The 27186-nt window shown below is 36.0% G+C and overlaps 2 protein-coding genes and 1 pseudogene across 2 annotated transcripts; 2 read left to right on the top strand and 1 right to left on the bottom strand.

Moving 5' to 3' along the window:
• Positions 1-6762: 6762 nt before the first annotated feature.
• Positions 6763-13140, top strand: LOC145567363 (ABC transporter B family member 25-like). Its single transcript, XM_081626625.1, has 17 exons — positions 6763-7030; positions 7921-7977; positions 8114-8149; positions 8240-8314; positions 8403-8527; positions 9023-9122; positions 9249-9420; positions 9766-9884; positions 10186-10296; positions 10371-10518; positions 10738-10870; positions 11248-11323; positions 11404-11469; positions 11600-11707; positions 12231-12338; positions 12431-12628; positions 12756-13140. The coding sequence occupies exons 1-17, from the start codon at positions 6932-6934 to the stop codon at positions 12957-12959; spliced, it is 1935 nt and encodes a 644-aa protein (XP_081482751.1). The 5' UTR covers positions 6763-6931; the 3' UTR covers positions 12960-13140.
• A 1092-nt stretch (positions 13141-14232) lies between these two features.
• Positions 14233-16370, bottom strand: LOC145568525 (transcription termination factor MTERF15, mitochondrial pseudogene; annotated as a pseudogene).
• Positions 16371-20475: 4105 nt separating this feature from the next.
• On the top strand, positions 20476-26523 carry LOC145568524 (RHOMBOID-like protein 12, mitochondrial). Its single transcript, XM_081627946.1, has 8 exons — positions 20476-20940; positions 21782-21911; positions 22145-22264; positions 23796-23906; positions 24216-24254; positions 25731-25835; positions 25921-25962; positions 26160-26523. The coding sequence occupies exons 1-8, from the start codon at positions 20600-20602 to the stop codon at positions 26250-26252; spliced, it is 981 nt and encodes a 326-aa protein (XP_081484072.1). The 5' UTR covers positions 20476-20599; the 3' UTR covers positions 26253-26523.
• Positions 26524-27186: the final 663 nt, after the last annotated feature.

Below are 27186 nucleotides of genomic sequence, written 5' to 3'. Positions count from 1 at the left end.
AAAAAAAATAGGAACCCTAAAAAAAAGTAAAATTGGGTATGAATTACTGTGCAAACATGTAATTAAAGTTGTTTGTGATTATTTTATGGTTCAATTAGTGTAATTGATAAGCTTTTTGGTTTAATTATTGAGTTGATTATTATGCCTTGTTGACTGGTTTGTACATATGTTGGGTTAAGCTTCTTGATTATACCATTTATTTGACTGTGTAATTGTGTTGATAAATGTTGCTTGTGTTGACTTGCATTGTACCTATTTATTGGATAGATAAATGGCCAACAACCAAGATGGATTAATTGATATACTATTCAAAGTGGGGGGTGCTTTTGTTCCCAAAAGAGTGTCTAAAACAAAACATTTGCTTTGCTGGTGTGGTGGGTTATGTTATTGGAGAAGAGATGTGATAGTGGACAAGTTAGATGTGCCTTTTTTAAGGGAAGGTGCAGTGCATGGGTTTGTTAAGTATAATGTCCATGTCCCACCAAATTTCAGATTGTGGTATAAACAAAGAGGGAGGACCTTTAACACAGGTAGAAGGGAGTTAGTTAATGAAGATGAGGTAAAGGGGTTGTTAGAAACAGTGGGTGTGGAAGGGTATGTAGAAGTGTTTGTGACTGCAGATGAAACACTAAGGCCCATACATGAGGCCCAGTCCACTCCAAAAAGGGCTGAGAGAAAGGGGAAGGGTACAGAAAAGCCTGTAGCAGTTAGGAAGAGCCCAAGACTTAACAAAATTGTCAGTGAAAGGGATGAATCTCCTCCTAAACCTAGATCTAAGCAGGATAAGGGTAAAGGGAAAGAAAAGAGTGTAGAGGTTGCTGGTAGTGGTAAAGTGTTAGATAAGGGGAAGGCCAAAGGAGAGTGAAGGGGTAGGTGGTAGTAGGAAGCTTTTGGATAAGGGGAAGGGGAAAAAGAAATCTGTAGGCAAGGAATTGGATTTTGAGGATGATAGTGAGGGCAGTGGATCTGAGAGTGAGGAGGGGTACTCTTCAACTGACAGGAGTGACATTGACATAAGTTGGGAGCCTGGTGAGGAGGAGTATGATAGTGGGGATGAAAAGTGGTTTATACAGAATTCTGAAGAGATTTTGGAGAAGGTAACAAGGAGTCTTGGTAAGCAACTAGATGTACATGACCAGGGGATTTCAAAGGATCCTAGGTCAAAGCTGAATGAGAACTTGGATGTGAGTGAGGTTCAGTTGCAGGAAGAAATTGAGGGAGAGTCAGATGAGCTTAGGAGCCTGGATGGTTCATCAGATGAAGAGGACAACAGTCCTTGGTTTAATGAGAAAACTGACTTCACAAGGCCTGTTGTTCTTGTTAACAGACTTAAGTTCAATAGTGCTTCAGTGTTAAGGAAAGCCCTTAGAGTGCATGCAATTGAGAATAGGTATGAATACTACTTCTTACACAATGATAGTAGTAGGATTACTGTCCAATGTAGGAACAGATGTGGATGTAAGTATCAGACAAAGACAAGTAGGATGCCTATGTGTATTTGCAAGGGTGGAGTGAGGTGCAACTTCAAGGTTCATGCCACTAAGTTAGTTAGGAAGGAGACTTGGCAAATTAAGAGCATGAGGTTAAAGCATAGCTGTGTGAGGAGCAGGGAGAACAAGAAGGTGACTGCAGAATTCATTGCAGAGAGGTTCCTTGAGGAGTTCAGAAGTAACCCTACATGGAAGATTAAGCAAATCAGAGACAGGGTTCTGCAAGATTTGGGAGTTCAGGTTACCTACTTTAGATGTTGGATGGCTAGATGCAGAGCTAAGCTCATTATTTTTGGTTCAGCAAGGGAGCAATATGCAAGGGTCTGGGATTATGGTAAGGCTGTACTGAAATACAACCCAGGGTCTGGTTGTAACATAGTTATAGATGGATTTGACAGGCCTGAGCCTCCCTTGTTTTTGAGGATGTTTGTTTGTTTAAGGCCTTTGAAGGATGGATTCTTGAGGGGTTGTAGGCCAATTATTGGGGTGGATGGATGTCACTTGAAAGGAGCTTACCCAGGACAGATTTTGGTAGCAGTATCTAAAGATGGGAACAACAGCATTTACCCTATAGCTTGGGCAACTTGTGAGGCAGAAAACAAGGAGACATGGGTGTGGTTCTTGGATTCATTGATGAGCATGCTTGGGAGTTCAGATGGTGCAGGTTTCACCTTCATGTCAGACAGGCAGAAGGTACAGTTGTTTTCCTCTGTTTTGTGATTAATTTGTAATGCATTTCACTTTATTTGAATATTGATTGGTGTATTTGGATGCTTTAACACAGGGACTGGTTGAAGCTTTTGCTCAAGTAGTGCCAAATGCAGAAACAAGGTTCTGTGTTAGGCATATTTGGGCAAATTTCAAGCTGAAGTTCACTGGGTCAGTGTTCAAGGAACTTTTTTGGAGTGATGCAAGGGCAACAACACAGGTAATGGATCACACTCTTGCCTCTGTCATTTATCTATTCATATTTTTGGTTTATTGACTATATTCTTACCCTTATGTCCATAGCTTGACTATGAAACATCAATGAATGAAATTAAGGAGCTTGATGGGGATGCTTATGCTTACTTGTCCAATATCCCCACTAAACACTGGTGCAGACATGCATTCAGTGGTAACTGCAGGTCCAACATGTTACTAAACAACATGTGTGAGACCTTCAATGCAGTTATCAAAGATGCTAGAGACAAACCAATCCTCACCCAAATGGAATGGATGAGGAGGTACATGATGAGGAGAAACAATGAGAAGTGGGAGGACTCTAAGGATTTCAAAAGCAACTTGACTCCATATGTGCATAAGTTGTTTCAAAGAATGAGTTATGTGGCTAGGAATTGCATTATCCAAGCTGCAAGAGATGACACTTATGAAGTGCAGCTCAAGGATGACCAAGTTCTAGTTGACTTAAGAAACTTCACATGTTCTTGCAATCACTGGCAGTTGACAGGCCTGCCATGTGTGCATGCCTTTGCCTGTATTATGGATCAAATAAGTGATGCTGAGCAATATGTGAGCCCCTATTACAGTTTGGAAACCTACAGAGCAGCATATGAGCCTATGATTCAACCAATGCCAGGCCCAAAGCACTGGGAAAGGGTTAACATGAGAGAGCCTCAACCACCAGCCTTTAAGGTGCAACCTGGAAGGCCCAAATCCAAGAAAAGGAAGTTGGAGCCTGGTGAGGGAAGTTCTGCAGCAGGAGGGCAAAAAGAAGGAAAGAAGAGGAAGAATCAATGCAAGAATTGTGGTGGATTAGGCCACTATGCCAAGACTTGCAAGCAACCTAGTGTTCCTGAACCTAGTGAGCAAAGGTCTGCAGGGAGACCCCCTTTAGATTCACCATGGGTAGTTGAGCAGAGGAAGAAGAGTGAGATCAGGGCTGCTAAAAAGGTATCCTTTTGAAATTGTGCAATTTTTTATTTATTTATTTTTTTTTTAAGTTGCATGAAGCTGATTATTTTTTGTTGCTTATGGTTCCCATAGAGTGCAGTTGGGGCTGCTGAACCAATGACCAAGAACAAAGGTTCAAGTAGTCAACCAACCAAACAAAGGTCAAGCCAACATACCACCCCTTCTTCAAGTCAACCTGAATCAAGAGGAAAAGAAACAGTGAGGCAAACTGGGGTTCAGACCAGAAGATCCAAGCTGCAAACTTTCAAGGATGTAAATTTGACTCAATGAACAAAGTGTTGTAACCAGTTTCACATCTCCACTTTTTGGTTGTTGTTTTGAACATTTTCATGCACTTAGACAAAATTTAACAATTTGGTTATGTATTTTGAACAGGTACTGTTGGTATAAGCTTTGTAAGCTTATTTTGTTCAATTACAACTATGGTTTTATGTTTGGAAAAGGCTTTTTTTTGTAAGCAATACTACTAATTTGGTTTAAATGCTTCACATATATGGGTACATAGTTGCATATATAATCATTCCTCCAAAAGTTATTCAGTACATTAGATTGCAAATGTGGTTCAATGCCACTACTAAACCATTACAATAAGAGTGCTATTACTATTATTGTATTACAGTAAATTACATTTTAAGCATTATAAACCCCCCAATAGAAAGCATCACCATCATCACAAGACTAATCCCAACTACAACACAAAGAACAGAGTGCTCTGATCTTCCATTCCTTCCATTCATCTCTCTATTCATTTTCTTCCTGTCTGAGTTTAATGCCTTGCATTTCATCTTCAGGCTGTCCACTTCATTGAGCAAACACCTCATCTGTCCACCAAGGTCATCAACTTCCCTTTTGTAGTCAGAAATTTCTCCCTTCAGCAGCTTCTTGTCTAACAATAAATTGTTGATGACATCTGTTTGCCAGGCTGTCCCATCAGGTTCATCAACCCATTCAAAAGCTTTGCAGCCCCTGCTCTCAGTTACAGGATCATAAAACTTGCATGTTCTGAACTTCCTTCCTGGGTTCTCCCTTGTCCAACTCGTGAGCCTCGCCAAGGGTACACCACACTTGCACTTCCTCTCTCTTGATGGAGAGGAACTTATGAAAGACATCTGCATCAATACGCAGTCCACAATAACCAAAAACCATTCAAAGTAGCTTCAAAGTATGAAAAAACAGACAAATGCACCAAAGAAATCAAAACCCCCAATTCAATTTTGCGATGAACCCTAAATTAATTTTGACCCAAATATTATGACAATTAACACACTTACTCTATGAAATAAGTACGAATTACATTATTAATTACACAAGCGAAATCAATTGGGGGTTAATCCAACAACATGGACTGATTCTCATAAAATTTAACACTTATTCATAAAATTAGGGTTTTCTGCAGTCATATTGACGAAATTACCTTAATTTAATTCTTGCTTCCCTGAAGAATGATGCTTATAGCTGCAAGTTTTGCCAATTTGATTGTTGATTCGCAATATTTGAGCCCTAATTTTGTGAACAAATTTCATCAATTGGATGCGTTTGTAGCAAATCGCAAATATATAGAAGACTTTGAAAAAAATAGCCGTTAACGTGGGGCCACCTAACAGTATCTCTAACGTCTTAACCATTTAGGTGGTGAAACCAAAATTTAATTTTTTTTTGAGGTGTTATAATAAAACTTTGAAATTTTGTGGTGTTAAAAACAAAATTCTGTCTTTTTTCAGGTGTTATTTTCTAAAATTTCCTTAATTTTTTTTTAAAAAAATTATGTAATTTCATTCCATTAATAAATTTCTTTGTGTTATTTATATGATTGTGATTAGTTGTTTACTTTAAAGACAATCAGGTATTTTTTTTAAATTCTTCTTCTTGATTTTTTTTTATTTTTTATTTTTAATTCTTCTTCTTGAATTTTTTTTTTAATTTTTTTATTTTTTAATTCTTCTTCTTGATTTTTTTTTAAAAAATTATGTAATTTCATTCAATTAATAAATTTCTTTGTGCTATATACATGATTGTGATTAGTTGTTTACTTCAAAGACAAATAAGGAGTAAAATGGAGGATGATTTTCTTAGAGATATTTTGGTAGTATACATAGAAAAAGAGATTGTTGTACATTTTAGTGTTGAATCTTTGATTGATGATTTTGCTACTACAAAAAATTGTAGAGTATGCTTTAACTAATTTTTTTTTCTTGTAACAATAAAATATTACACCATAGTACATTTTGTTATTTTCCCATCAATATGTTGTCTAACAAGTCCGGCCCCCCGGGCTTGAAAATCCTGGCTTCGTCCCTAAACACGAAGGAAAAAGTTATTAAGATCGTAAGTTAATTTACAGCTATTTGTTTATATATTCTAATATTTTCTTCATAATACTACGAATTGCAAGGACACATTGAAAGTAGAGGTGATCATTAGGCCGAGCCTAAGCCTTCAGCCCATCAAGTCGGGCCAGGCCAAAGTTATGGCCGAAAATGCTTGCACAAACCTACAAATTTAACTGGGCCTACCGGGTTTTTAAGGCCATTTTAGATGGGAAAAAAAAAATTGAAAAAGTGTAAAATTCATGTCCAAGATCTGCCTAAATAATAATTTGTAGGCGGATAGGGCTTGACCAATTTTGGGTCGAAATTTCATGCCCATGACCTGTCCAAAATCAAAGCGGGTCAACGGGCCTATGTTGATTAGCTGTAATTTTAAGTAACATAAAAGTACATATCATTACTTTGAATATCTAACTTTTCTAAACTTCTCATCACTTTTAAAACCTACTCATAATTTGCTTAAGCTACTTTTCATCATGTACTATGTTGTTCATGTCACCAAATCTTGGAATATTGGTGAATGTAGCTGATTCGACAAATCGAATATCTTGTGCTGATTCTATTAATGTAATTTTTTTTGCCGGTTGTATGGTAAGAATTTTATTTTTCCTCAACCAAATAGTATTTAGTCTAGTTGTCCTCGTGTAATGAGGTTTTGAGTTGTAACTTACAAAATTATTAAAACAAAATACTTCGTATTAAAAATCGACAATGATAACGAACTAGCCTAATGTTGTACCTCATAAAAATAAACATAAACCATTCTCTTAATATTCTATACTCTGACAAGATAAGAGGATAAATAAATAATAATGAAATTCTTTACCAGTACATAATTTTTAATTACTATGTATAAGTGTATAACACTTAGATTATCCTAATTAGTGACAAATATAAAGAAGACGTGATGAATGACGAAAACCCAATTGTCTTTTTCACTAACTCCATACGTTGGCAATGTCTTTGTTCAACTTTACAGCAACCCACTAAAATTGGCACTAATTTTACAGTATTACTAGTTTAGTTATAGGCCTCCCAAAGCCCAAGATCAAATCTGCTACTTCTATTTATAATCTCACATTCAACACTAACATCTAACCACTTGTTTCTTGTTCATTGATTTTTCAACATTGACAACATTTTGTAATTTTCTTAAGATTTTCTTTGGCATAAATTTGAGTTGGGTTTACAAGAAAAGGCATGAATTTTGGAGGGCATGGTGGTGGTGGTGGTGGTGGGTATGGTGGTGGACATGGTTTAGGCGGTGGCGGTAATAGAGTTCCTCTTTTGGGTCGGCATGTGAGTTCATTTTTACTTTCTTCATTTGTCCTAGATTACTGTTTTTAGTGATTGATGTCAGTAATTTTTTGTGGGTTTTTTATATTATTACTTAATTTGGGGTTATTGATTGATTATATGATGATTGGAGTTTGTGGGTATTGTATGATTTGATCATTGGAAGTGTTGATGAATCTTTTTGGTCAGTTTTATTGAGATAAATAGTTGAATTAACGGTTGGAAATTGTGGGTTTTAAAGGTTATGATTATTTGAAGAGGAAAAGTAACCTTTCTTTCATATTTTTGGAAAGAATGTGGGTCATTTAGGTGGTGCAAATATTGGATATTGTTTCTTAGAAAATGTTATTGGTTATATGAAAAATATGATGAAAATTGCATCTATTTGTATCACATGATAATGAATATGTGCACATATCAGTAGCTATAAGTCTTAGTATTTGTAAATTTTGGAACAATGCCGTGGTTATTTTGCTGTTTGGATAACTACTGTTGTTTCTTTATATGTTTCTTAAATGGCATTTTACTCTTGTGTTGGAATAACACTATTCTAGGAGTGTTCGAAATTCGAAGCTTAGGGATGTAATTTACTGTAAACTTTGATAGTGTTGTAGATTAGGCTTATAGCTGCTACAATTGTTGGATGCATTTGGAATTTTAACTGCCCCAATGTGGAAGCTCCTGGCCTCCTGCCTTCTGTGTATAAGCATTTGGGTTTTTTTTTTTTTTTGGGTAATGACTAATTTGGTTTCGAAACAAGGTTAACAATCATTTGATCTTCAGCTGTTATGTAATATAGGGTAAAAAGTGTTTATGATTGCTATTACTTTTTAGGCCCTGAATAGACCTGTGTATGGAGAACATTATTTTACTAATCATCATACTTCTTAAAGGCCGGCTTCAAAAGAGAGGAAATTGGCTCAACAGACCTTGAGAATGGTAATGCACCGGTAAGGCTACCCGCATATCATCTAAATCCTTTGTTTCTCACTTTTTTTTTTTTTTTTTTTTTTTTTTTTTTTTTTTTTTTTAAATGTGATAATAGTTAATGAAATAGTTTTTGATACATCTTGTTGGATTGTTTAGGCTGCGAATGTGGGATTCGGTAGGGTTCTTTCTCTTGTAAGTGCACTGTTCTTCAGTTTCTTCATAGTGTATTATTCAAATATTTCATTTTGTTCACGTGATTTATATTTATCTCTCATTTTGCAGGCAAAACCTGATGCACCTAAACTTGTTATAGCTACAGTTGCTCTGTTGATTGCAGCCACATCAAACATATTAGTGGTATGTATATGTCTGTACTAAATGAGTTGAAGTTTTAAAACGATTATTTTTGTTTACATACTTTGAGCATCTGCCTGTCTTGCTGCAGCCAAAGTTTGGTGGAAAAGTAATTGATATTGTGTCCGGAGATATCAGCTCACCAGAAAAGAAAGCTGAAGCTCGGGATGCAGTTACGAGCACCATACTAGAGATTGTCATGGTTGTTATTGTAGGGTAAGTCCACTTCAGACATGATAGCTTAGCTTTATAAATACTCTGCAGATTACTATTCTTTCTAAACTCTCTCCTTGCCCAAGTATTCCCTCCAAACCTTTATATTTGTTACATTTGGTATCACGCACAGATATTGAGGAAAGCACAATTGTGTTATAATTCATTTAGCTTTTTTAAACTAAAAATAAAAATAAAAAAAATAGCAATTTCCCTTTTTTTTTTTTTTTTACATACAATTTATATACGTAAAACCAAAAATTAAGCACTAATGTCTTTTGGAATGCTGTGTTAATTACATCATCAATGAATTAAATAGTGAAACGGGCACATTTTTTTTGAAATAAGTAGGAACTTTGTTACAAATAAAAGGGATCACCCAAAACAGAATACATAGTAAAATCTAATCCTTCGTATGTCCTATAAATTCTTCATTCTAGGTGTTCTGGTACTTTTGTTCCATCATATTCATGTACTTGTTTCTCTTTTCTATCCCAGTTCAATTTGCACGGCATTGAGGGCGTGGCTATTTAATTCTGCAAGTGAAAGGGTTGTTGCAAGACTGAGAAAGAATTTATTCTCCCATCTAATTTTCCAGGTGGAGGAACCATCCCTTTGAATTTGCTATGTACAAATACATACTAAAAAGTCCATTGTTCAACTTCAATTTTGCAGTGAATTGATCCCTGATGCCTTTTTTCTTCTTTCTCCCCCCTACTTTCAGGAAATTGCTTTTTTTGATGTTACTCGAACTGGAGAGCTTTTGAGTAGACTAGCTGAAGACACACAAATCATAAAGAATGCTGCTACTACTAATCTGTCTGAAGCTCTGAGAAATTTAGCAACTGCATTCATTGGTCTTGGATTCATGTTTGCAACATCATGGAAGTTGACATGTAAGAATAAGAGTTCTGGTAGCTGCTCCCTGCATTCCTGTTATTTGTTCTCCATTGACTAAACACCCAGATTAAGAACACACTGCAAGACAACCAATGTTGTGTTGAGATTTTGATGACAAAAGAAACTTGTCTACTTAGTTTAAATCTATGTTTATTACATGTGTTTGAAAATAATAAAGAAAGCATGTTGTGCATAGTGGAAGACAAATTCTACATCATTAAATATTCAGAATATCATATGGGACTTTTGAAAAACTAAAAGGGAACATTTATATTGAACAAAGGTTGCCATCCACTTGTTTACATTGCTGTCTGATAAGATTTAATCTTATTCATATTCAGTGTTGGCATTGGCTGTTGTGCCTCCCATTTCTGTTGGTGTGCGTAAATTTGGTCGCTTTCTCCGTGAACTCTCACACAAGACTCAGGCTGCTGCTGCTGCAGCATCTTCAATTGCAGAGGTATGTTGCAGCCATTTATATCAACACTAATTAAAGCATTTGGTTCACCTCCCCCTTATTTTTACAAATTTTTAAAATTCGTTGGCCCAAAGAAAAGGCCAAGGGATTCATGGCTATCCAGTCTGCTGAACATACATCTTAGATGTTTGATGCAGTTTAGTTTTGTGTCACATTTACATTTTCCTTTCTTGATGCAAGTAGGATATTGTCATATCAACACTAAAATACGGGTTTCTCAATGAAAGCCTCTATGAGGTTGGAAGTGGTTGAAAATAGCATCACACTGTACATTTTGTTACAGGAATCGTTTGGTGCCATCCGCACAGTAAGGTCCTTTGCCCAAGAAGATTATGAAATTCAGCGGTATTCTGAGAAAGTTGACGAGACTTTAAACTTGGGACTTACACAAGCTGTGAGAGTCTCCTCTGAATTACAATCTCTTTTTGTTAATCACAAGCTTGTGACGTCTGATTCTGGTTGCTATAGAAAGTTGCAGGTTTATTCTTTGGAGGACTAAATGCAGCATCCACCCTGTCAGTTATTGTTGTGGTGATATATGGAGCTTTCCTGGCTATCAATGGTACTGGCATGACACCTGGTGCTCTGACATCCTTCATACTTTATAGCCTTACAGGTAACTGATTAGTTGTTTGGTGCCAAACATGTAGCTATAGACAAGAACAATTAACCATTAAGATTATCAAGTATCAACAAATTCTAGTTTATTATTGAATGAGTATACTTGAAAATATTTGGTCTTGTGACTCTTGTCTTCTTTGTGCGTACTCTTTTTTATTTTTATTTTTCTTTATATATAGTTTACCATTGTGAACTTGTGATTATTTTAATGCAGTTGGGTCATCCATATCTGGACTGTCTGGATTATATACTGTGGCAATGAAAGCTGCTGGAGCCAGTAGGCGTGTTTTCCAACTACTAGACCGAACATCATCCATGCCAGAGCCAGGATCCAAGTGTCCATTAGGGTGAGTTATTAAACTTCTCCGATTCATTTATTTTGTTTGCTCCTGGATTTATCTTACTGTCAATTTTCATGGACAGGTTGTTTGGGGTGGGGGGGGGGGGGGGGGGTGTCAAACTTTATCCGCTGAGGAAATTTTATTCTCTTAGAATTATTTCTGTTGATTAGCATATATGTGTGACAGCCTCATTTATCTTCATATCTTTTGCAAAGGATGTGGAAGCAATAACACAAACTTAGGAAGAAAAGGATGATTTTATGACTTAAAAAGTAGATCTAAGAGTTTATCTTCCATTGGGATTCTGATTAATAGTCCTTTTCTGCAGAATTTCATGCTAAGTCTCATGATCTTCCTTTTTTGTTGTTGATGCTGTTTATTAGTGATCAAGATGCAGAAGTGGAATTGGATGATGTCTGGTTTGCATATCCTTCACGCCCAAGTCATATGGTACTAAAGGTAATGATAAAACCCCTGCCTTTTTCAATGTGGTTCTACTGACTGAATGCAATTCTGAGAATCGTCCTTTCAATTTTCAGGGAATAACGTTAAAACTGCTGCCTAGTTCAAAAGTTGCTCTTGTTGGTCCAAGCGGTGGTGGAAAAGTAAGTTCTATTCATCATAAGCTCCCATGATATCTGTGACTATACTGAAGAAACACTTGTATATCCTAGTAATATGAGCTATTATTAATTTTTGCAATTTTTTTTTTTTTAATCTTTACTATTGATGCAGACTACAATAGCACATTTGATTGAAAGATTTTATGATCCTACCAAAGGGAAGATTTTACTCAGTGGGGTTCCGCTAGTAGAAATATCTCACAAGCACTTGCATAGCAAGGTAAAGCTGTAAGCTTCGTTTATAAGAATTCATATGTGACAGGAAATTACTCATCATATAGGATTAATGATAAAGGTATCTCAAATGTGTTATTGAAAGAGAAAACTTGTTAGCTTCCTGTAGCCTAGTGATATCTGTACATGTGTGTTTGGTGTCTGCTTGTTGGTGAGCTACTTTCCCCAATCTTATCTCTTTTGTAATTCTAAGTTTCTAACTGGAGAAATTTAACCTAAGCCGAGTTAGTTATTATTATCCTGAGTTCCTGACACTTTGTTCTGTTATTTATGAAGTTTGACTATGCTTCTATTTCCCCAATCCTTAATAAAGATCATATCTTCAGTTTGGGTATATCCCATGAAGAAGGTTATGTTCTCTTTTTAGTAGGTTATTCATTACTTTTAAGCTGTCCTAAAACTTTGTGCAAAAATGATGTAAACTTTATAATTGGACAGAGGAGAAATAGCTAAAATATTGCCTCCTAATTTTCTGCAAATTCTGATTAGATTTTGATCATTGGCATCAGATTAGTATTGTAAGCCAGGAGCCAACTCTCTTCAATTGCTCCATAGAAGAGAACATCGCTTATGGACTAAATGGCAAGGCCAGCACTGCTGATATAGAAAATGCTGCTGTAAGATGCTACATATTTAAATATTCCAACTATTTCTTAAATTCTTTGTATGAAGTATCATTTTTTGATCCCTTTTGTTCTCCATATCACAGAAAATGGCAAATGCACATGAATTTATATCCAAGTTTCCTGAGCAGTATCAAACTCATGTCGGAGAACGTGGGGTTAGATTATCAGGTGGTCAGAAACAGCGGATAGCAATTGCCAGAGCTCTGTTGATGAACCCAAAAGTACTACTTTTGGATGAAGCAACGAGTGCCCTTGATGCTGAAAGCGAATACTTAGTGCAGGTTCAGTATTTTTTTTACAGTATATTTTTTTGGAAACATAGTGCAGGTTCAGTATATTATATTCAACATCTCTCATTGTTTCTGGTTGCATCTTTGTATAAACCTTCAAATTATTGGTGCTAATTAGGATGCCATGGATCGCTTGATGAATGGAAGAACTGTCCTCGTGATAGCACACAGGCTTTCCACTGTGAAAAGTGCAAATGTTGTAGCTGTTATATCCGATGGTCAGGTGGTGGAAAGTGGCACTCATGATGAACTTTTGAGCAAGGATGGCATCTACACTGCACTAGTGAGGCGTCAGTTGCAAGGACCCAAAGCCGATAGCTAACATTGGAGATATTACTTTACTTACAATTCAGAATACAATTTCAGAATTTCTATTTGTATTATAGGTCTTTTCTCTGCCATGTAACTGAACAAGTGAAGCTTAATTTTTTGGCTTCCACGTCTCTGTATGTCTTTATTGGGTCTATTAAAGGAATGTATGGTCACCTTAGTCTTTAATCAAATATTTTCTCTGCATAATCCGTAAACTACTTCTGTTTTGCTTCACTAATATTATCTTAATTGCGCTGGGGGCAATTTCAATGTCTATAAGTGTCTAATAGACTTATATTGACTTCAACAAGAGTTTAGTAACAGTCCAAGCCTCCAAGGAAAGGAGTTAGGCATGCCATTGTTGTTGACTTCAATCAATCAAAGCCTTAATCTTATAAGTGGAGTCGGCTACATGAACCAAAAGTGATTACTCTGTGTCGTTGCTTTTTTTTAAAAAAAAAAAAAGAAAAAAAATAAAATAAAATAATTAAAGAACATGCCATTGTTAAATACTCGTATGTAACTTCATACATGATATGCTTAGTTATTTTATTTTTCATTAGTTGGAAATAGTCGATTATTTCTTTCTTCTTATGTATTCGGTTAAGTCATCGATTTAGTACATGATGACAAATTGAAATCAGGTTCATCTTACTACCTCCATGTCAGTTTAATACTTGATATTTCGCTTCTCTTAAACCTTTATACTTCGTATTTAAATTGTAGGAACCCTTTTAACCTTGGCAAAATTTGTCCAAAGCAAAAACGAGCTTATAAAGCAAAGTTGAAATACAATAATCGCATCAAATTAGTACCATATTTGACACCGTATTTAAATTGTAGGAACCCCTATTAACTAGGGGTGTCAATTCGGATGATCGGATCGGCTTTGATATGGTCGGGTCGGGTAAATTTTTAAAGTTAAGCCATACTAAATTGTTATGTCCGCGGGAGTCCAAATTTGAATCAGATATTTTTCGGATCGGTTTCGGATCGGGTGTGCTTTTGACACTCTACTATTAACCTTGGCAAAATTTGTCCAAAGCAAAAACGAGCTTATAAAGCAAAGTTGAAATACAATAATCGCGTCAAATTAGTACCATATTTGACACTTCATTGTGAAAAGAGATGGAAAATGGATTAATGGAGTATACACTATAAATTGATACATAAATTGGCTACTGATTGTTATTAGTGAAAGTAAAAAAGTAGGCCAATAGCAAAGAATAAAGCAACTATACCAAACTAATTTTCCAGTTATATGATCTTTTAACATGTTATGCTCAATTAAAAAGGAGAGATCAATATTGCAGACTAGAGGACTAGAGGTTGGAGTCGGACAGCAATAGCAGTTGCAATGGCTATCAGTTGAAAAATATCACCCCAATAGCAAATCTGGATCCATGTTCATCTTGAATTTTTAAGTAAATGTAGCAAATCCGAATCCATATGCTTCATGAATTTTTAAGTGAATGTTTATACCATCTTTAATTCCTTACTCTGCGTTCAGTCGTCGCTCTATTTATTAGCAAATAAATTCTTCCCCTCAGACTGAGCATCATACGCGCAATATCTTATATGAGACAGATGAGACTTTTCAGACCTCTCTTTTGAACCAAAAATTCAGCAAATGACATCCATGATTTTCATGTCTTATTGGCTTTGATTTATGCAAACATATGCTGATATGCTGAAGATGCTCAATCATTTCTTATTTCAGGCTCAGTCTCTAACAAAGAGACACCAGCTGCATAGATTCAGGTCAGACAGCAACAATAGTGCCGCAGGATCAACTGCCCTGACCTTAAACAGCAAACCAGAAATTGGAACTCTTCATTAGATATCCATGAATGCAGCACTAATCTCATTGTATATTACTCGAGTTATCTGCATAATGCTCTCTTTCTCTGGCCAAAAACCATACATTCCAAGGCCTTATGGAAGTATCAGAACCTAACTACCTTTGGCTTAGACTCAACAGGAGATCAAAATGTGATCAGAGAATAGGTGATCATGAAACAAATCAAGGCTTCTAAGTCAAACCAATAATTCCATGAATGATTTCACATTCTTCAAATCTTGCTTCAATTCTGGGCATTTTGGAGGCTTGAATTGTTCCCACAGTCCAACAGGATGCCGGCTCTTCTTTTCAACATATTCAGAAAACCTGCCATACATCTTTTCACATTCAGGATATGGCTTTACATAAAGGTTGTAGAATCTAACCCTAGTAGGCTTTATAATATCCCTCAATCCTAACTCAAAACCAAGCCCACCTATTGATCTCAGATACTTGATCACATTGTGCCGAGGAACAATCTGTTTATCAAAATTCACCCCCAAATACTCGGGGACCTCCATCAAACATTCAACATCAAATTTCATCCTATCCAAAAGAAACTCAATTTTACTTTCAATGTCCTCAATGTCATATATTATTGACCTTGGCTCTCTTTTTAATATGTTCAGAGCATCTCTTCGGATCAACCCATATCTACACAAGCAATCTATTCTCATTTTAACAGCAAATCCGGCTTTGATCTCCCCCTCACTGAATATCTTCTCTTTAATAGATTCTCTACACCTCAACTTCCGAAGCAACTCCAAACACCGCCGCAGCTCCCCAAGCTCCAAACTTAGAATTCTTGGTTCTTTAATGATCTCTTCTCGAACACACCGCCTTCCAAACCCCATGTCCAAGAACTCATTCATCAGTGGTTTCAACCTATTCTCTACCTGAAACCCTAAAACTCCTGGAAAAGAATGATAAATCCTATCAATGTCACTTTTTTCAAAACCAATTATAATCCAAAAGTCTATCCTCTTCCAAAGTTCACCCTCATTAATCATAACAACCTCAGGAAAACCCTCTAAAACCCTAATTATGGTACCATCACTAAACCCTAAACCCTTCAAAATCTGAACACAACTAGAAAACCTATCTGGGTTAATCCGAAACCGCCTCGAAAACTCGAGAATGCTCCGAATTACCCTAGGAGACGTAGCAAATTGCCCCAATGATGCAATACCCACTTCCCATTTCTTCAAAAACCCCAAATCAAGAACACTAGGGCACCCATTAACTAATGAAACAATCAAATTTTGCTGCAATTTGAATGACAATAATAAAATTCCAAGAGATTGCTCAATTTCTGATACACTAGAAGTCAATAAAAACTTGTTCTTGGTAAGAAAAGAGTGAAGATCAGAAGAGGGGAAACCATACCTCTGCAAAAGATTGGCAAGTGAAATCTGTTTTCTGTATTGGGTTTGTGGGAGGGAGTTTGAAAGATTGAAACTTTTTTGTGAATTTGGAATGTTTGAAAAGGTTGTAAATTTGGGAAGTTTTGGGATTGAAATTTGAGGTAGAAAGAGGGAATTTAGCCTCCGCAAATGGTTTCTCATCAGAGCAGCAGAAGCCTTTGAATTTCTAGTGGAAGTTTGTTAGAATATACACATTCCCACATTGGGTTATAAAGTAGTTGGTTACTCGTATTCCTTAGCTAATGTACTTAGTTAGGATTGTGCACCGGTTCAAAACCGAACCGGAACCCGGAATCGAATTTTTGTGGGGACCGGATCGTAATCAACCGGTCCGGGTTCCGGTCCAGACCTGTTTATTCCTGTCCGGTCCGGTTTTGGACCGGAATGGACCGGTTAAAATTTTATTTTTTTTCATTTTAGTATCTTAAATATATACGTATATTTTTAACGTCTTGTTTTTGTTTGCGTGCTTTCAAATTACAAGTTTTGTACCTATATTTTTTAGAAATTTAAAATTTTCACCCAAAAAATTACAAAAATACACTTTCCGATCCGGACCGGAATATTCCAATTTTTACCCGGACCGGACCGAAAACCCGGAATCCCCAATTTGTGAGGACCGAAGACCTGACCAGTCCGGTCCGGTCGATTTTCCGGTTCAGGTCCATTTCTGCACACTCCTATAGTTAGTTGTATAAATAGTATGATGTAATAGTATCTTTGTACCAAGCAAAGCTTGGTGGAGTTGGTGGGGAACTCACCTTGTGACTTTGAGGTCACGAGTTTGAGCCCCACCAACTACAAAAGGCTTGGCAGTAGGGGGATTCTCTTACCTCCCCCTCTACTCTCAAGCGATGACCTGCGGAGCTGGGTTGGCTAAACCTGTAAGAGGTGCCGGTTCATTAGGGTTTAGTATCTTTGTATTCTAATATTTCTTTCTACTGAATATACTCTCATTTTCTCTCTCTTCTTCAAGCTCTTCAATGGCAGTACACTCCCTCTTCTCTTTTCTTCCTCCTTAGATCCATAATTGTAACGTGGTATCAGAGCGAGTCAATTTGTTTTTCGAACCAAAAATCAAACAATTTTTTGATTCTTGAATTTTACCCAAATTTCTAGGGTTCTTCTAATTTTTCACTCTTTGTTGTTCGAATTTGAACAATTTTCGATTAGTTTTCTGCTGGATTTATGGGTGTTTCTCGAAGATTTTCGATCGGTTTTATGGGCTTGCAAGTTTAGGTTATTAGAACTTCAGTTTGATTGGTTTGAAGAAATTCGATCGCTCAGGTTTTCACTCAAATTTCTGGGTTTCATGTTCTGGGCTTAGAAATCGGATTGAAGTTTCTAGGTTTTGCCGCCGAAATTACAGTGAAGCAATCAGTAAAGTTCAGTTTCTGGGTTCTTCGTTCTCGTTGTTGGGTTCTTCGATATTCTTGTTGGTGGTGTTCGTAGCCACTGCCGTCGTTATTGTCACGGTTGTTGTTGGTGTTTGCCCTTTCTTTTCTTCGATGGTGATTGAAGGAAGTTGGGTGTGTTCTGGTACAATATTACTTCCCACATTCTTGATTGGCTTGGGACTTTCTGCGAAATCTGGTATAATTTCTCATGCTTTCAATCCTTGCTAGCTTGGTGATTTGGTGTATATTGATCGATTGGTGGTGTAGTCAGAATTTGTTGATGTTGTTATGGTTTAAGATTCTAGTTACTATTGGATTTGGGTTGTTCTTGATTTAAAGTAGAATTGAAGTGTGTTTTGTGTTGTTGGATGTTGATGATGAATATTGGTTTGTTGGGTTGATTATACCAATTTGGGACTATTTCAAGGTAGTCTGATTGGTTGTTGTAAATATTGAGTGGTGGTATAAAGTGTTAGTTTGATGGATTTTTTCGTGTTGAACTAATGATGATTTGTTGAAGTTTTGGTGTGACCAAGAAGGTCATTTGTGAATAATTTGTTGCCCATAGAGGCTTTGATTTTTCAGACCCATAGTTGGTCCTTTTGCCCATAGAGGCTTTAAATTTTGAGACCCATAGTTGGTCATTTTGTTGTGCCCATAGAGGCCTTCTTTTATGATCCATTGAGATCAGTTTTTCAGATCCAATAGATGGTCATTTTTTGAGATCCTTTGTGATCAGTTTTGGTGAGACCCATTGAGGCTCATTTCTTCAAAGACCGAAGTGGTCAATCTCAAATCGAAGAGGTCAAATTTTTCAGACCCTTTGTGATCATTTTCTTCTCTTTTTTAGCTTCTAAACACATTCTCTTCCACATTCATTCTCTTTTTGTTATATTGTTGAAGATTGGTTTGATTGTTGAATTTGGAGTTAAGGCGTATATTGGTGGTTTGGTTGTCTATGCATCTTCAAGCTTTGAATGGTTTTCTACCCTTCTAAGCTTGAGGTGGGGGGGGGGGGGGGAATACGGTATTGATGATTCTAAGGTTGGTGATGAGTTCATCATTACATAATGATTGGTTGATGGATTTGGTTTGGTGTCATTGGTGGTTGATTTGATTGGTGATCGAGGAGTTGGGTATTGGTGGATTTTCAAGTTTGGTAAAGGATTTTTTGGTTTGGTGGTTGTAAATTGAAAGTTGGGGGTGCTAGAAATGGAAGAAGGCACATTTTCAGTACTTAGAAATGGCACTCAAGTAAGGTTCTAGAGATATTTCAGAAAGTTTTTGTGCAAGCTCAGAGTATATTGTGTCAAGTTTCATGATTGTTGCTGCTATTTCATAAATTCAGCAAGTTCAATTGGTCCACTTCATTAGCAGTTGATGGTCCTACATTGCTAGCTCCAGATTGGTAACTCAAGCTCAGCATCACTATTCCCCTTTACTTAGCTCTGTTTCAAACTGTCATGGTTGTTCCACCCATTCCAGTTTGAGGGGGGATGTTAGAATATAAACATTGGATTATAAAGTAGTTGGTTACTCGTATTCCTTAGCTAATGTACTTAGTTGTATAAATAACATAAATAGTATGATGTAATAGTATCTTTGTATTCTAATATTTCTTTCTACTGAATATACTCTTATTTTCTCTCTCTTCTTTCAAGCTTCTTCAAGCTCTTCAATGGCAGTACACTCCCACTTCTCTTTTCTTCCTCCTTAGATCCATAATTGTAACAAAGTTTAAAACATTAAACACGTCGATGTTTTTGGTAAGTACTAGTTCATGTACTGTATTGCTCCCTCGTCAGTCCCCAGTTCAACCTTTCCTACGATTCTACGATCAAATATTAATATCGACAAGAAGAGATAATTTTTACAAGTACCACTGTGCGAGTAGTCTGTATTCAAAACTCGTAATTGTATAGTGGTTTTTTTTTCAAGGTAAGATAATGAACAAATGAAATATCAAGCGTGGTGTTTATAAGAAAATTTGTATTGATAAGATTTGTATCTCACAACCATGAAGGTGGGATTAAACCCCATTACACACATGTTGGGGTGAGGATTATCTCAGATATGTCCTATATGGCTATATGTACAATAGGAGTACTTCTTTATAAGAAAATTTTAGGTCCCCTAAACTTAAGTGAGAAAGGGTCAGTTCTATTCAGCTTAATTTCAGTTCTATTCAGTTTCAATCACTTCAGTTCGGTTCAGTTCAGTTTCTAATTTCCTTCTCTCATAAACAATTCATTTCAGCTCTGTTCAGTTCATTTCAGTTTAGTTCAGTTCAACCTCAATCAGTTCAGTTCAGTTGTTTTCAATAAATCGGAACAGGTTCTAAGTCAAGTGATAACTAAAACTACCATGTTTATGCTCATTGAATTCTGGTGGGCTAAGCTTTCAATTGAATTCAAAGTTTGTGTTCAAACTCAATTAGTTAAGAAAGGTTTATAATGTTGGTAAATGACTATATTGGCATTTTTTTTTAAATCAAGTTGAGATAAATTATATTTCGTATATCATTAACAAACAAATCAAAATCAAACTGAATCGTCTCATTACATAGTCTAATTAAATATCAACTATTTATATCTTTGATGATTAAATACGAGTTCTATATTGACAACGTTACCTATACAGAACATTTAAAATACACCTCTTTAGCTTAATTTCAGTTCAGTCCAGCTCAGTTTAGTTTCTAATTTTCTTCTCTCATAAACAATTAATTTCAGGTCAATTCAATAAATCAAAACAAGTCCTTTTTTATGGACATTTTGGTTTATTTTCACAATGATTACATTCCTAGCAGGCTACCTGCTTACCTCCAATCGGAAAGGAATCACATATCCACACTCTTCATGTGGCTCAGACAGATTACATAGATCCATAATAGCATCACGTACGAATATGTAAAAAAATATTACAAGTTCACTTCAAATAAAAATTGAACTGCAAAAATTGCAACACAACATCTTTTGTTTAATTAAAAATGAGGAAGCAACTACTTTCTCTCAAATTCATCTCTGAAAAACTCCATAAATCATTGTCAACTCCCACCAATTTTCACTACTCTAAGCCTTTTCATTCTCTCTCCTATCCCATCAACAACAATGGCAGCCACCTTAATTCCCATCCTTCTTCTCTTCTCTCTCCTTACCATCAATGGCGGTCGTCCGCCATTAACGGCTTCCTCAAAAGCCCTGTTCTTTCCAAACACTTTGTTTCTCGTGCTCAGTTTAAGGGTCCAATCAAAAGCTTTCTGGGTTCCAGAGTTGGGTTTCTTACTACCCATTTCTCCAAGATTAAAGAGCCAATTCAGCAGCGTGGATGGTAATATATGTATGCTCTACTCTTTTTTAGTCTTTCATTTACAAAGTTGGTGTTTTTGAATGCTGTTTATGATATGGGAATCACATTTTGCTTATCAATTTTGATGGGTTGGAGTAGAATTTCTCAATGATCGTATGGATTTTTAGGGTTCTAAGGTTAGGGTTTTTGTGTGACAATTGATTTTCAGTTTTTGGTGTTTTAATTGTGTGACATTTTGCTAGGTTGGCTACTTTGATTATTGTTCTGAGTTTACGAATGGGTTTCTTATTTCCAGAAATGTGCTTGGATTTCTTTTGATGTATGTTTTAGTTATACTTTTATTGTTTCATCCTGAGAAATTTTGAATTTGAAAGTATAAATGCTTAAATATAGGTCTAGACTACTAGTCTAGTGATGCAAGCTATAAACATATTAATGTGGATTGTGACACATTAAATATTTCTTCCAACCTGAAGCCATGGCAAATTCAGAAATCTATGTTAAGATATGTATGATAGTATACAAATGTTAATGCACAACAAGTCCTTCATGATTACATATTCAACCAATAGGTCCTATACAAACATAAGGACAACTAAGCATTATAATGCCATATGTGTAGCATACTAACGTTTAGAGGGAGGTGCGGGAATTCAGCTTCTGTTGTACCCATCTAATTCTAATTCCATCTTACATCAAGTACTGTCCAATTTTCCATTGTTGTGCATTTTTCTTTTTGATTTTGCATTGTTTGTGTTTGTTCCTATCTATTGTGAATAGGAGACGAAGTTCAAGAGTATTCTTGCTTTCATCCTGACTTGGTTCTTCCAATCTTCCTTGCTTCTCTTTTCTTTTTGTGTAGGAGTTCATGGTCCCGAGGATATTCAGGTTATTCGGCTGATAGTGTAGTTTACGGCTTAATTTTTGCCAATGTGGCTGTTTTTCTGCTGTGGCGGGTTTTACCTCGAGATTTCATGTATCGAAACTTTACAGTGAGTCTTTGTAAATGTTTGTTTGTTTGTATATGTATAAATTGCCTGCACTTGTGTATTGAATTTGAATGCTGTTACCATCTATTGTTAGTTAGCAATCTCTGCTCTATGCATGTTGTTGCAGCGTTTATAATTCCCTTATTATTATGCTGATATGCCCTCATTAGTGAATTTTAGCTGTTATGTTTCTCACTGTACTTTTCGTGCTTTTGTACCCCTGCCTTGGCATGCAGATTTCAGTGGAAAACATAAAAAGTGGACGTATACACACACTTCTTACTTCCGCCTTCAGCCATATTAACATTGAACATATTGGATCCAACATGCTTGGTCTCTACTTCTTTGGCAGTAGTGTAAGAGTGGCTGCTCAATCTAGTTAATTTCATTGCTTTTTATTTAAAGTTCTGAAGTTGATTTCACTAAATGTTGTTGTTTTGCTCTTACTGTATTATAGCTCTTTTCATTTAACACCTCACATTTGTTGTCTTTATATTCATTTAAACCTGCCAACTTTTTGTAATGAAAACTTGGTTGCTTTGGACATGTTACACTGTGTTTTTAGGAAATAGTTTAGATTGCAAAATAGAACTATTTCAAACTTGCTCAACTACAAATACTTCTTTCTCTAGGTTAAGGTGTTTACTATTCATAGGCCTTAATCTCCTAAAGTCGTAATCAATTTATGTAGTGCAGACTAGTTTTGTGGATAAAAACTTTGCTTGGAAAAGGAAGCTCTTGTAGTATTTGTCAGCTGTGGTAGACTCATAGTAGCTATTAGCAGTGAGAAGGAAACCTTTGAACTTGTCTGAAGAATTATTATATTCTGTTCCAAAACACTACCTGTCTACCGCTATTTATTACCCTTAACCTTTACTTTATTGAACGCATTTTTTTTAACCCCTTGGTGTGATTTGAAGTGTACAGAATTCTAAAAGTACTAGCAAATAGCTGCTGTTTGATAGATCTTTGATATGTCAAAGTTCTTGTTGCCTGCTTGTAATTTTGCATGGTCAGGTTCTTGCGGAAGCATTAATATGAAATTCATCAAAAAGATAAATTATAGTTGGAAACTTTATGCTGAATTAGTCAGCCAAAAGCTGTAATCTGTAAGGGCTGTAACTAGGTGGTACTTAAAAGACGTTAAAGTCATTGAGTGCTCTGGACTTGATTATATCTTGCATTGAGAGAACTTTTAGAAAACAGGATCGTTGGCCTGCTATAATTTTTGTTAATTCTAGTTTTATTTTATTAATTTTTGTGTTTATATATTGGTTTTTCAAGTCTCATCATTCTGTTTCTTGCTCTGTACTGTATCTGTTTGTCTTTATGGACCAAACTAGTTTTTATCTTGTTTGGTTTCACTTCCTTTTCATGGTCTTCTAAGTGTGTATCAATTGCTGCTCAGTATAATGAAACAGTTTAAAATATACTTTGTATATATGTTTGTGGCCAAAGAAGAATAGAACAGTTTGAGTGTTCATTAATTCTTTTGTCACAAAGTGTGTTATTCTTAATGCTGGTTTTATTAGCTACTTAGCTTTCAAGTGCCATTCACAATTGATGTGAAAGAGTTTGTAATGTGAAACTTCAATCTGCTTTAAATTAAACGGGGAAAGTATGATAAATACATTTCAATTATACATTTTGTGACATAGTAGTCCAGCACAAGATTCATTAGTAGTTTACCTATCACAGGTCTATCAAAAAAGCATCCTCTTTGCATTGGTAGTACACTGCCAAATACCCCTACATATGTGCAAGTTAGTTGTATGGTATTGGGTCATATACGGATATATTTATTAGTTGTATGAGGTCTATTTCACCTATTGGAGTATTGGCTCTTTCAACCTTGTTTTTTACTTGGTAAGATCATTGTTCTTGCAGATTGGAAGTGTGTTTGGACCAGAGTATCTGCTGAAGCTGTATGTCGCCGGGGCTGTTGTTGGATCTATATTTTATTTGATGCACCATGCTTATCTCGCTAAAACATATGAGGTATAAGGGATCAAGGTTGACTTACATGTGTGGTGTGTGCATCATTGACTACTCTTTTTTGAACATTGTGTCATTTTGTGGAATATCACTATGAAAAAATTGAAGACAAATACATCTTTTCTTCTGCCTTTTAGTATGGTTGTTTATTTCTATTATTATTATTTTATATTTATTTATTTATTATTTTTTTTCCCTTCAATGCTAATGTTTTATCTTTTGATTTCAAGTTTGATCAGTTGCAAGTTCATTGTTTGACCTATAGAGTACATGCATCACTTTTCCTTAACATGTTACTCTTTGTTTGGACAGGGAACCTTCAGAAGGAATCCATCAAGAACTCCTGGGCTGGTAAGTTTTTGGTTAGGCTCTTCATAGGGTAGTTTCCATTCTTTTGTAGTTTTAAAACAATCAGCTGTTTATATACTGTAGATATTTGCGACTAAATGGGGGATTGTTGTATTAATAGTTTTCAATGGCAAAATTTGTTATGTGGAATTGTATGTTTCACATTGGAAGAAGAATAGTAGTTTATCAAATTTATACTTTTATAACTCATTATGTGCAAATGATTATTTATTTGACTTGAACCTTTTATATGAGCTTGAGTGTGCTTGCATTTGATATGAAATAATGTGTTTGTATGCTTCTAATCAAAGAGTTAAAGACTAACGCTTAGCACTTTGCACGAGACATGAGACACGAGCTCAAAAAAATTAAGCAAACTAGATAATGTTTTATTGATAACTGCTATCTTTTCTTTTAAATTCAAATGGGCAGATTATGTTATAAATATCAATCTATGTTATTCTCTTCTCTGTAAAAATTACAAATATTGTGTCGATAGAGATGATTAGGATGGATCTTGGGGGTGAATTAGCTCCTTAATCTCATTTATAGTGGGGGCTAATATTTTCCTAAGGACAGAGTTAAGCTCATCATATTCTATCTTCGCTTATTTTTGTATTAAGTTGATCAATAATTTCTAACAATCAATATCCTTGTCTGCCTTTTAGGGTTTGTTCTCTTCATATTATTTTCAGTTCAGTTCAGTTCCAATAAGTTAAGTTAAGTTAAGTTAAGTTAAATTCAGTTCAGTTCTTAATTTTCTTCTCTCATAAAATATTCAGTTCAGCTCAGTTCAGTCAATCAAAACAGGCCCGTAGTCGTGGAGATCATTTTAATGTAAGGTGGAAAGAGCTACAGATTGTAGGGAAAAGATTGAAGTTCATATTTTTTTAAAAAAAAAAGAAAAAAAAAATATCCTTTTTCTTCTTTATTTTATTATAGTATCTACGTATTACTTTAAAGTTTAAACAGTGAGAAAGTGGTGAGATGGTTATGCAAAATTTTAACTGCAGGGCTCAGGAACAAGTAAATTGACTGCCTAAGTCTATATTCCTCAAACAAGCTTCTGCAGTTAACAATACTAGTGTCCATAGTTCATGCTCTAGGCTTATTAGTATTGTCCACTTTGTTGATTCTTTATAAAGAGGAGGGGTGATTTCAGCATAAATCTATTACAGTGAGTGGAGACAGAATTGGTGGGCTCTGAGATCTGGTACATGATTTCAAAATGAATTAGGTCCATTAAATTCATGTTTTTTCACTGAAATATGAGCTCTTAACTTCTTGTTTTTATTTCATCTCTTATTATGTACGTAGTATTAATTTTTTTCCTGTATATTCGCTTTGGGACTAAGGCTTTGTTGCTGTTGTTTTCATACACCTTTTGACTTAATTTGTCTCTGGGGAGACTTGGTTCTATTCAGAATGTCGTTCAATTTTTAGGAAATTTGTTAATGTTCTCACTATATTTACTTCTAGGGTGCAAGTGGGGCAGTCAATGCCATATTGCTTCTTGATATATTCCTCTTTCCAAGAAAGACGCTCATGTTTGACTTCTTCATTCCTGTCCCTGCCATATTGCTGGTAACTCCTCTAACTTTTGTAATAAGCTTTCTGTTAAATGTTTAAATATATATATGTAGTTTTTAATCAATTCAATTGGTATCAGGGAGTCTTTCTTGTTGGAAAGGATGTGTTGAGGATTTTAGAGGTACGCAGACTATTAATTCTGCTTGTTCTTTGTTCCTATTAGCAACAACTTCCTTTATGAAAAGAAAAAAAAATGTAATAACAATCCTATCCAACTTTGAAAATCGGAATCATACTGACAAGCTATTCTATAGTTGCATGTCTGAACTTGTGATGTTGGTAGATATGCTGCAACTAACCATATTATATTGTCTGCAGGGGGATCAAAACATATCTGGATCAGCTCACCTGGGTGGTGCTGTAGTTGCGGCTGTGGCATGGCTACGTGTTACGCGAAAACTCCGTTTCTAACCACTGTGATTCTTGATTTTAATTGGGGTTGCTCAAGCTATTTGATTTGCTGTCGTGCTGGAATCATGCATGACTTTGTGTTTCATGGGGTAGGTTAGTGATCTGATTGTGGTAAAAATAAAAACAAAGCTTTCTGAAACTTTGGTTCTAGTTGTTTTAATGTAGGGCTTAAACTATTTTACTAGTGTAAATCACATTCTAATTGTGATTGATTGCCATCTGATATTTAGATAATATGAAATTGCTCTGATCATAAATGGAAGTTCTCTGATACTGTGGCTACACTTTTGGTTGTCAATCTAAATGTATATGAGACTATTCAGGGGAGGGGGCTAGGATCGGGATGGGAAAGGGGTTTTCGAGGGTAGGGGGATGCCGGGTGAGGAAGGGAGGGACGGGGTTGGTCGCGACACTGACACCGTTGAGGCTGGGTGGCTGGTCAGGGGATCGGGCTCGGTAGGGACGACAATGAGGCAGGTCCGATGCAGAGGATGGTACCTCCACACCCATATCCGCCTAAAAATCTTATACCCATCCCCACCCAACCACCCATAGCCGATACAATATCCACATCCATACCCGCTATGTCGGGTACAAGTTAATATTCATCCCCGTCCCACCACCCATTTGGATATCCATGCCCACCTCAGACCCGCCTCATACCGCTACCATAATGACATTTCTAATAAACGTCTTTTTTATCCACTTAGTGAAATTCATACAACGCTAATGTCATTAATATTATATTATTATAGTCTAGATTCTAAGCTCTTCCAAGCTTGTTTCAACCTTTACAAAAAGTAGTAAAAGGCGGGTGATGGGGCAGGGTGGGGATAGGGCGGTTTAACTCTAAAATCCATACCCGCCCCACCACCCATAGCGGATACATTTTTATACCCATCCCCGCCCCATCACCCGCCAAACCTCTCTCCAT

The sequence above is a fragment of the Chenopodium album genome, chromosome 11, assembly GCF_948465745.1.
Source record: "Chenopodium album chromosome 11, dcCheAlbu1.1, whole genome shotgun sequence".
NCBI classification, from domain to species: Eukaryota; Viridiplantae; Streptophyta; class Magnoliopsida; order Caryophyllales; family Amaranthaceae; genus Chenopodium; species Chenopodium album.
The sequence above is the reverse complement of the archived record's forward strand: the minus strand, read 5'-3'. Positions and strand labels throughout refer to the sequence as shown.

Excerpts from the sequence above, each read along its gene's own strand:
- LOC145567363 (XM_081626625.1), top strand. The coding sequence starts at position 6,932 with ATGAATTTTGGAGGGCATGGTGGTGGTGGTGGTGGTGGGTATGGTGGT. Across the intron at positions 9,421-9,765 it reads AACATCATGGAAGTTGACAT|TGTTGGCATTGGCTGTTGTG; the intron begins GTAAGAATAAGA and ends ATTCATATTCAG. Across the intron at positions 10,871-11,247 it reads GGATCCAAGTGTCCATTAGG|TGATCAAGATGCAGAAGTGG; the intron begins GTGAGTTATTAA and ends GCTGTTTATTAG.
- LOC145568524 (XM_081627946.1), top strand. The coding sequence starts at position 20,600 with ATGAGGAAGCAACTACTTTCTCTCAAATTCATCTCTGAAAAACTCCAT. Across the intron at positions 20,941-21,781 it reads CCAATTCAGCAGCGTGGATG|GAGTTCATGGTCCCGAGGAT; the intron begins GTAATATATGTA and ends CTTTTTGTGTAG. Across the intron at positions 21,912-22,144 it reads TCATGTATCGAAACTTTACA|ATTTCAGTGGAAAACATAAA; the intron begins GTGAGTCTTTGT and ends CTTGGCATGCAG.